General features: G+C 37.6%; 1 protein-coding gene across 1 annotated transcript; it reads left to right on the top strand.

Annotated features, from left to right (window-relative positions):
• Nucleotides 1–623: 623 nt before the first annotated feature.
• LOC122032848 (disease resistance protein RPM1-like) lies at nt 624–6668 on the top strand. The gene is made up of 5 exons (XM_042592164.1): nt 624–927; nt 1094–2511; nt 2819–3885; nt 4075–4951; nt 5235–6668. The coding sequence occupies exons 1-5, from the start codon at nt 691–693 to the stop codon at nt 6535–6537; spliced, it is 4902 nt and encodes a 1633-aa protein (XP_042448098.1). The 5' UTR covers nt 624–690; the 3' UTR covers nt 6538–6668.
• The last annotated feature ends 3733 nt before the right edge of the window (nt 6669–10401 follow it).

Here is a 10401-nt window from a genome sequence, read left to right as displayed (position 1 = left end):
CTCATAAGCAAATTGCAAGCTAATGATAGGAGTTATCTGGGAAAAAATTTCTTCTAATTTTATCTTGCAATCATTTAACAGTTGATATAAATTGATTTCATAATTTATTTTTTTTCATATAATTCAAAAATGAAGTATAAAAACCGTATAAGTCTAAAATAAATATAATCAATTTTATTATAATTAAAAATTTAATTATGATGATAAAAAATGATTTATTTATTCCATGTCTCTACCAATCTGTTTCTAGTTGAACATATATATATGAATAAAAAGAATAGAGATCCAACTATTAATAGAGATTCAATCTTTTGAATTTTATGATAATAATACATCATGGGCAACTGTCGGGGGCTACAATTAAAAGTTCATGAGTGGAGGCCACGAGGCCCAGCTGTTAGCCAGACTTCTTGGGTGCATGGCAAGGTGCATGAGTGCATGTGCTTCCTCTCTCTTAGTAATGCAAGCTACTTATTGCGGATGTCGGTGTATTATTTAGATTGACTTATTGTATTAAAATAATACGACTTCACTTGTTAATTATTCATTTATTTATTTATTTATTTATTAATTATAGGTAAGCTTATAAATGCTCAACTGATGCTAGCCACAAAATTAAGAACACAAACTGCAACGAACAAAACACCAGTCGGAGTTGAGATTGGCAAAGGCAGATAGCTATCTCTAGATATGGAGGCTGCTTTCATCTCCTTGCTGATCAACAAGCTCGCCCAAGTCGCATTCAACCAAGCGCAGAGCAGATGCTCTCAGATACTGCTGCAGCACACAACTCCACCGTTAGATCAGATTCACGCGAGAGTGAGACGAATCACCGACGAGTTCATAGTGATGAAGGCTTTCCTCGAAGGTTCTAATTGGTTCACTATTGCTGCTACTAACAAACCACTCGAGGCTTGGATCGAACAGGTGACACCATTTCCTTTACTTCTATATATGACTTTTATTCCTCAATATATGCATTAGTTCTCAATATTCTTTTTGTTTATTATACTTGCTTTTTGAGGAATTCAATCAAACAATTGGCGCCATAAAAATAAACACCAAATTAAATTTTTCATGAATTGTGTATTAGGTGAGGAAGGTCGCCTTCGAGATAGAAGACATCATCGATGAATACCTTTATCTGGTTGGAAGACAACGGGAAAGGACATGGAAGAATTGTCTCATGGCACCATCAGACCTTTGTTTCAATCTTGCTAAGGCTTGGCGTGGTATTGATTCTCGGTTAGAAAAGATGGAGAAAGATCTTTCTGAACTTTCAAGCAGGAGAGATCGATTTGGTATAACAATAAGTGGCAATGAGGATGGAGTGAAGAATTCAGAAAGAGACACCCATCATTATCGGGCTTATTCACCCATGTTAAATGATGAAGATGATTTAGTGGGGATAGAAGTGAACAAATCTAAGTTGCTTTCGTGGTTGACTAATGCTGATACTTGCAGGAAGATGACAGCAATTGCGGTGTGGGGAATGGGTGGCCATGGGAAAACTACACTCGTTGCAAATGTCTATCGCAATAATACCGTGAAGAGTCACTTTGATTGTCAGGTATGGGTTACAGTCTCACAAACTTATAGTGTACTGGAAGAACTCCTAAGAATAATGATCAAGGAAATCTTCAAGGGAAAAGAGGATCTTGTCCCAAATGGTATCACTACCATGCAACGATTAGAGTTATTTGACATCATCAAAGAAAGTTTGCAACTAAAGAGATATATAATTGTGTTAGATGATGTTTGGCATGTAGACTTGTGTAATCATATTAGTCGTGCTTTTATTGATAGCAACAATGGAAGTAGACTAATTATTACCACTAGAATGCATGAAGTAGCAAGGATAGCAAGTGATGAACATATCATGAAGCTGCAACAACTTAATGAGAAAGATGCATGGACTTTGTTTTGCAAGAAGGCATTTCGAAGAGAGAACAATAAAGATTGTCCAAAAGAGCTTGAGGATTACATCGGTAGGATTTTGAACAAATGTCAAGGCTCACCATTAGCTATTGTAGCAATTGGCAGTTTATTATCATTCAAGGAAAAGAGTCAAACTGAATGGAAGAAAGTCTATGATAACCTTCAATGGGAGTTTGAAAACAACCCTGCGCTAGATAAAGTGAAGAGTATTCTCAACCTGAGCTTCAATGATTTGCCTTACTATTTAAAGAATTGTTTTGTATATTGTAGCATCTTCCCTGAAGATTATCTAATAAACCGGAAGAAACTAATCCGATTGTGGGTAGCTGAAGGATTTGTGGAGGCAAAGAGCAAAAACAGATCAATGGAAGAGGAGGCTGAAGGCTATCTTGCTGAACTTGTGGATCGGTCCATGCTTCAGGTGGTTAACAGAAATGCATTTGGGAGACTTCAGACTTTCAAATTGCATGACGTTGTAAGAGAGGTAACACTAGCAATTGTGAGTATAATCCAGACATGTTATTTAGCTACGTATTTTTTCTTTCTTTACATTAGCAGTGATAAACTTTCCTAGCTTTAAGGGATAAAGTCTAGAATTAGTCTTCCTATTTTTGTGGATCTCATCTAGATCCTATTTTTGTGGATCTCATGGTTCGTGCTCATAGCATTTGTGATGTTATATAAAGGGTCGAGAGGCATGTAGTATCTAATCTCATTGTAAGGTTTCCTTTCATTAGTGAAGTTTCTATTTTGTCCTATTCTTCTTGTTTTGTTCTTGGGTGTTGTGTGCTATCGTATCCTATTCTAGGCCAACATTTGGTATCAGAGCCTTGTCAGTATAGAACACCCAAGAATCCACGATTCCACATAAAATGTCGAGCATCCCAGTAAAGGAGAACGGCGGAGTGTCATTTCCCTATCCGATGCTAAGTCCTCACAATTATACTGTGTGGGCAATAAAGACAGAGGCGATCCTTGATGCCCAGGGAGTCTGGGAGGCGGTGGAGCCAGCGGAAGGAGCCCAGGTGGATGCAAAGAAGGACAAAAAGGCACGCGCATACATCTTGCAGTGTGTCCCCGAAGACATCCTTCTCCAAATTGCAACAAAGAAGACGGCGAAAGATGTCTGGGACAGCCTGAAGACGAGATATCTTGGTAGTGATCGGGTGAAGAAGGCACGTGTACAAACGTTGAAGAGCGAGTTTGACGCCCTCCGGATGAAAGAGACCGAGACGATTGATGAGTTTGCTGGCAAACTCAGCGCCCTAAGCAGCAAATTCTCCACCCTTGGAGCCACACTTGAAGATTCCTCGTTGGTAAAAAAATTGCTCGATTCTGTCCCTGATAAATTCTTCCCTATTGTTGCCGGCATTGAGCAGTTCTACGACCTTGAGTCTATACCATTTGAGGAGGCTATAGGGCGACTGAAGGCGTACGAAGAACGAACGCTACGACTATGCAGCAACACCAACGGCACTGAAGGTGAGCTCCTATTAACTCATGCCGAATGGCAAATGCGACAGAAGGGGAGCAACGTGGACACTTCGTCAGGAGGAAAGGGGCGTGGATCCAGCAGCCCTAGTCGTGGCAAATGGCGCAGTCGTGGCCGTGGTACGCCGAGCCAAGATAGTGCAGGAGGCACTAGCGGCAACAACAGTGGCACTCGTGGCAAGAGACACATAAAATGCTTCAATTGTGAGAAAATGGGGCATTATGCGTCTGAATGCTACAGCAAGCGTCGTGGAGATGAGGCTCACCTCACTTGCGCCACGGATGAAGAGCCAGCACTAATGATGACCATGTTCCACGAAGAATCTCAGCGGCAGGATACCATTCTGCTCAGTAAAGAGATGTTGCTACCGGAGGTGTACCGGGGCGTCAAGAAAGGTGAAGACAAAGACGTTTGGTACCTTGACAATGGTGCCAGCAACCACATGACTGGTCATCGTGAGAAGTTTCAAGAACTAGATGAAACCATCACTGGGAGGGTGAGGTTTGGCGATGGATCAACCATTGAGATCATGGGCAAGGGGACGGTTGTGTTCGAATGCAAGAACGGCGACCAGAAGGCTCTCCACGAGGTATACTACATTCCGAAACTTTGTAGTAATATCATAAGTCTTGGTCAATTGACAGAAGCTGAGAATGAAGTGCATATGAAAGGAGATACCATGAAGGTGATTGATAGGAACGGGAAGCTCTTGATGCTGATAAAGAGAACACAAAATCGCTTGTACAAGATAACCTTGAAGATATTCAAGCAAGCGTGTCTCCTAGCAAGACAAGAAGACCCAACCTGGCTAGGACACATGCAAGGCCGCGAACCGGTAGTGCGCGGGGCACTGTCCATGTGCAAGTCTGCAAGAGGCAGACTTGGCATACATCCAAGTCGGGCATGCGCACAAGGCATGCTAAGCAGAGCGGCAGTGCAGGGCTGCCCAAGCCCAAGTCTTACAGGAGGAAGACTTGGCAAACCAACAAGTATGGCATGGGCGCAAGCTATACCAAGCAGAGGATTGGCAATGCGCTGGGCACGTTCCAAGCCCAAGTTTGCAGGAGGCAGACTTGGCAGCAAAGCGGGTGTGGCAGGTATGCAACATATGCCAAGCAGCAAAGGCGGACAGATGGACTTGTCCGTTGTGCGAGCAGATGGACTTGCTCGTGTTGCCGAAGGAGCAGACAGACGAGACTTGTTTGTGGCAACGAATGTGCGGGCAGACGGACTTGCCCGTGTCACAAAGAGAACGAACAGACGAGACTTGTTCGTGGTGCCGAAGAGATCGAGCCATGGGCCGAGCACTTGGTGTGCAAGCAGACTTTGGCGCAGAGCCAAAGAAACAGAGCCATGGATAACGCAGACAGATGGACTTGTTCGTGGTACGGACAAATGGACTGCCCGTGGTGCCAAAGATGGACATATTGTGGTTGAGTTCGTTAATACCGGAGAACAACGAGCCGATGTAATAACTAAAGCATTGTCAGAAGTGAAGCCGCCATGCGACAACTACTCGGCGTCCGTGACTTAGAACCATGTCAGGATTAGGAGGGGTAATGTGAGTATAATCCAGACATGTTATTTAGCTACGTATTTTTTCTTTCTTTACATTAGCAGTGATAAACTTTCCTAGCTTTAAGGGATAAAGTCTAGAATTAGTCTTCCTATTTTTGTGGATCTCATCTAGATCCTATTTTTGTGGATCTCATGGTTCGTGCTCATAGCATTTGTGATGCTATATAAAGGGTCGAGAGGCATGTAGTATCTAATCTCATTGTAAGGTTTCCTTTCATTAGTGAAGTTTCTATTTTGTCCTATTCTTCTTGTTTTGTTCTTGGGTGTTGTGTGCTATCGTATCCTATTCTAGGCCAACAGCAATATCTAGAAAGGCAAAATTTAGCATGATTCTTGATGGTTCACAATCAGGTTTGGACTTTCAAACTCGCCGCCTTTCCATCCAAACAAATGATGAATCCCTTGATTTAGATAGGAGCCTGAGCCTTTCACAACTTCGCTCTTTGGTTATGTTATCAACTTGCTATTCTAGTTCAGATCCCCTAAGAGCAGTCTTAACTAGTTTAAAAATGTTGAGGGTGTTGGAGCTGGAAGGAACTCCAATCTCCAACTTACCAAATGAAATTTCAGCCTTGTTTAACCTTCACTATTTGGGTTTGAGGGGTACAAAAGTGGAAAAACTTCCCAACAATATCCAAAAGCTCCAGAGTTTGGAAACACTTGACCTCCGTGGTTCCAATATAGTGAAGCTCCCACGTGGTGTGACACAATTGAAGCAACTTCGTCACCTATTTATGTTTGCACGTGAAATTGAATTTGGGGGATCAACTGTAGTTGGATGTGTTCCAACTCTCAAAGGGGCACGGCAGTGGAAGAACCTACAAACCCTCAGACAAGTTAAATCAAACAAGAGCCTTGTACAACAATTGGAAGACATGAAAGAGCTCCGAACATTGGCAGTTGTATCGGTGGAATATGCCCATTGTCCTCAGCTTTGCACCTCATTGACTAAGCTGACTAAACTTCATAGTTTATGCTTGTCTGCAAGGAGTGAAGAACAGCTCAACTTTGAAATATTAATTTCTCCACCTCCTCCACTTCAGAAGTTGACATTGTCGGGTAGATTATTTGAAGGGAAAATGCCTAAATTTATTTGCTCTTGTGAAGAACTTACATATGTGCAACTGATGTCGTCACATTTAATCGAAGATCCACTTCCTTCACTCGGACAATTGCATAAACTAGTGGAGTTAACATTGTGGGAAGATTCATATGACGGACAAAAACTGCACTTTAGAACAGGTTGGTTCCTTAATCTTAAGGTACTTTACTTGGAGACTTTGAGGAACTTAAATAACATTGTGATAGAGGAAGGTGCCATGCCAAATTTACTTAAGCTAATAATGAGTAGTCTTGGAGAATTAAGAATGATCCCTCCTGGTATCGAGTTTCTCACCAATCTCCAAAGTCTCGAACTCTGTGACCTGCCTGAGGAGCTAGTGGAAAAATTAAGAAATGACGATGACAACGAAATCCTACAAAGAATTAGAGGTACTCGAAATGTTGTTGTTGATTCAATAAGCAATTAAAATATGTTTTTTATATTTGTTTATGTATAAAATAGCCCTAAAGGGAATCAGCCAGAATTTGAAAGAAAATATTTACAGAGTCTTGTACTATGTATATATTTTGTAATATTATAAAGTCAATAATTGAATTACTTGTTCATGAATTTTTTTTTTTAAAAAAAATAGACGCTCTATTGACTTTTATCTATCAAACTATAAAATAAGAAATTATTTACGTTGAATACTAATAAGAGAATTAGTCCTAAATTAAATAATTATTTAGGTTGATGTATGATCCATCAATTTACAAGATGCTGGATTTCATAATCATTTTTTGCCTATTTCACAATAAAATTTTCTTAAGGCATGAAAATTTATATTCCTTTAATTATCTAATATTTCATAAAAAATGTGTCCAAGATTTTAAAAAATCAACAAACTAAAAACTTTGGAGATACAACACCTTCATGCTCTGGCACGGTAGTGAAGAATATACAACACCTTCATGCCCTTATGTCTAATAGCAATCAGCTTCATCTTCATCTTCATCCGATCTAAAATCTACTTATACTTCAAGATTCGCTCAATTTTGTTCAACCAATCGATGAAACTCTATGCTTGTAACATGCTAAAAAATTCGAGCAGTTCAATCCGAAAACCAAGGTCTTCATAAGGATCCTCCCAAATATGATGTTCCTGGAATGTAGCTTATTGGTGAAAAGAGTTTTGGAAGGAAGGATCAGATATATGATCTGAGATCCCATGTGAGAGCCCATGAGCCTCAATAATTCACATCGCCTTAGCTAGACATTGAGTTAAATCTACAACTTGCCTCTGTAAATCCTGTATCGTCATTATGTCAAGAACGCTATGACCACGGTGAGAGGTTTTCTCAGCCAGAACCTACCTATTGTTGCGACCACAACCACGACCATGATGATCTTCCATTGGATATGACGCTCGACTTTCTTAATTAGACACTGTCGAATCAAACACCAACTAATGCTAGACAATATAACGATTATTCTGCGGGCTAATGAGAAAGGAGATTGGAGGGAAAGCCAGAAGAGAAACCACCCAGAAAAAAGAAACTATTATTCATAATAGAGGATTAATTCATCAAACAGGTATATATGTACTTATATAGACTCTGCATCCTAAGACTAAGAAAGGAGATTAGTGCAAAAAGAAAAGTGATATTTCCATAAAATGAAATATCTTGGAAAAACCAAAATTAACATAATAAGATGTTGATATAGATAAAATAGAACTCATAAATACTAAAAATATCAAAATTACCCTAAGTAGTATAAAATAGAATTTACTAAAAATAATAATAAATTTTTTAGAGGCTCAGTTGAGGGTCTAAATGGTATTTTTGGGTTCGAAAGTTAACAGTTATGAGTTTCACAAATGTAGATTTTCAAATTATACATATATTAAATTCGATAGAGTATAATTTCAAATCCCGAATTAAAAATTATGTCTTATTAAATTTGTATTGATAATCAGTTAAGCTCATAATAGCCTCTTGAGGATTTTCATTTAATTGGCTCGTTTCTTAAAAAAAAAAAAAAATCTAAATAAGTAGTGCAAATTGTTATTATTTTTCTTTAATTTCTTGATTCTTATATGTCAAATTATTAAATAAAAACAATTATTTGAAATCAATCAAATTAATCTTCTTTTAAATTTTATTCAAATATATAAGGACAGCTAAAAAATAATTCATTACTTTACTCTCCTTGCTGCTGGCAGGATGAACACAAACCTTGTCTATATATATATATATATATATATATATAACCTTATATAACGGTAAATAAGAGAAAAATCTCCGATCACAATATTAACTTTACATGCAATTCCCATGTCCAAAAAACTTTGGCTACGTTTAGTTGGGTGTAATGTAATCTAGCTTGTAATGTAATCAAATTTGTAATGTAATGTAATGTAATTTTGATTATGTTACTATGTTTGGTAATATAATATATGTAATCTTTGATTACAAAGGTGATTACATTCTTTTGTTTGGTGTCCATTATTTTTTATAAGAAATGTAATTCATATTATTATAAAATGACAAAAATATCCTGTGACCTCTATCGGCGGTCGCCACACCTCTGCCGGAGTTTGCGGTAGCCATTGGCAACCAGTTGCTGCCGCCACCGTCGGTCGCCGCAGCAGACCACCGTCTTCGCCAATCGGCAGCGATGGGCGACGGCAGGCGAGCAACGGTAGGCGACGACCAGCGGGCAACGGTGGCAGAGGCGGACGGCGACCGGCGGCGGGCGACAGCGGGCGGCGGCGGCGGCGGCGGCGACCGGCGACGAAGGTCAGTGACCGGTGGCGGGCGGCGGTCGACAACAGACTAGGGGTATATTCGACATTTAAACTTTGGTGAAATAATGACCTCGTAATGTAATCGGATTGCATAACATTTGCTTTATAATCCAGATTATAAATCTTCACTACCTTTTGTAATCCAGATTACATTACATTACAAGTTTTAAATCAAACCAAACAAAATAATCGACTTTGTAATGTAATCTGGATTGCATTACAAGGTAGATTACAGGCTACCAAACGCAGCCTTTGTTTCCACTTCCTGCATGAAAAGTATTACTTGTTTCAACTCTCCCATGCAAATATTAATTCTTCTTAAAGTCAGTACTTTATATTAAAAATCTAGTATATTTTCTATCAATATTGTCCCTCTTATTTTTTAGGTATAAAAAGTCTAAAAATAAGTATAATTCATGTTAAATTCAGCACTTTACACTATAATCTAGTACTCTATATTAGGATCGAGTATATTTTCTATCGAAATTAACCCTCATATTTTTCGGTACAAATAGTCTAAAAATGAGTATAATTTCTATTAAATTCAGCATATTAAACTAAAATCGAGTATATTTTGAGGTGAAAAAAGAATCGTACTCAATTTGATAGAAAATATACTAGATTCTAAGTTAATATACTCAATTTAAGAGGATTTATACTGATTTTTAGACTTTTGTATCTAAAAATATCATGGGCAATTAGGTAAAGATGTTTGATTGGGGAGTGAAAATAAAGATTTTCATCGATGGGGACTGCATGCAAAGATTTACTTGCCAATAGGGACTACATGTAAATTTTAGTTAAATTTTAAATTTTAATATATATATATATAATTATAATACTACTAGAGTTTTTATTTTATTTAAAATTTAAAATTTAATATATATATATATATATATATATATATATATATATATATATATATATATATATATTAAAAAAATTGTATTATTTTAAAGGAAAATAGACCACGATTCAACTTAATTAGCTGGCATAATCAAAATTAATTATTCAAATATAATATCTTTCCCATAGCTGGCTAATACAATTTGACTTTTTATTAAAATAATATGACTTACCAACTAAAATTATACAACTTGAGTTTTTATTTTATTTAAAACTAGCTTGTTGTATTAAAATAATACGAGTTGACCAAATGAAGTTATAATACTACAAGAGTTTTTATTTTATTTAAATTGGCTTATTAATGCATTAAAATAATACGCTTGACTTTGTGTTCTGCATACTCAAAAGAAAAAAAAAATACAACCCATTCCCTTTTGACCAGCTGGTGGCCACCGGCAATGGCGGAATCCGAAGTTGTAGCCTATCCGAATTACAAATAACCTCGGTCTCGAACATAGTTTTTAGAATCACCATTCTACACCAAATTAATTTAGGATCATGATTAAATCGGTCAGGATTAAATCGTGAGGATTGTACAATTCTATCAAAAAAATTTTAAAATCTTATCATATATATGATTAATAATTAAAAAAAAATATCTAAAAAATTCATTTACATATAAATAGATAACTATAT

The sequence above is a fragment of the Zingiber officinale genome, chromosome 11A (assembly GCF_018446385.1).
Source record: "Zingiber officinale cultivar Zhangliang chromosome 11A, Zo_v1.1, whole genome shotgun sequence".
Classification (NCBI taxonomy): Eukaryota; Viridiplantae; Streptophyta; class Magnoliopsida; order Zingiberales; family Zingiberaceae; genus Zingiber; species Zingiber officinale.
Note: the sequence above shows the minus strand (reverse complement) of the source record. Positions and strands in the feature narration are given on the sequence as shown.

What these genes read in the sequence shown, in the direction of transcription:
- LOC122032848 (XM_042592164.1), top strand. Translation starts at nt 691, where the DNA reads ATGGAGGCTGCTTTCATCTCCTTGCTGATCAACAAGCTCGCCCAAGTC. An exon ending in AGCAGTGATAAACTTTCCTA is followed by an intron (nt 2,512 to 2,818) that starts GCTTTAAGGGAT and finishes TAAAATGTCGAG; the next exon opens with CATCCCAGTAAAGGAGAACG. An exon ending in CAACCACATGACTGGTCATC is followed by an intron (nt 3,886 to 4,074) that starts GTGAGAAGTTTC and finishes GTCAATTGACAG; the next exon opens with AAGCTGAGAATGAAGTGCAT.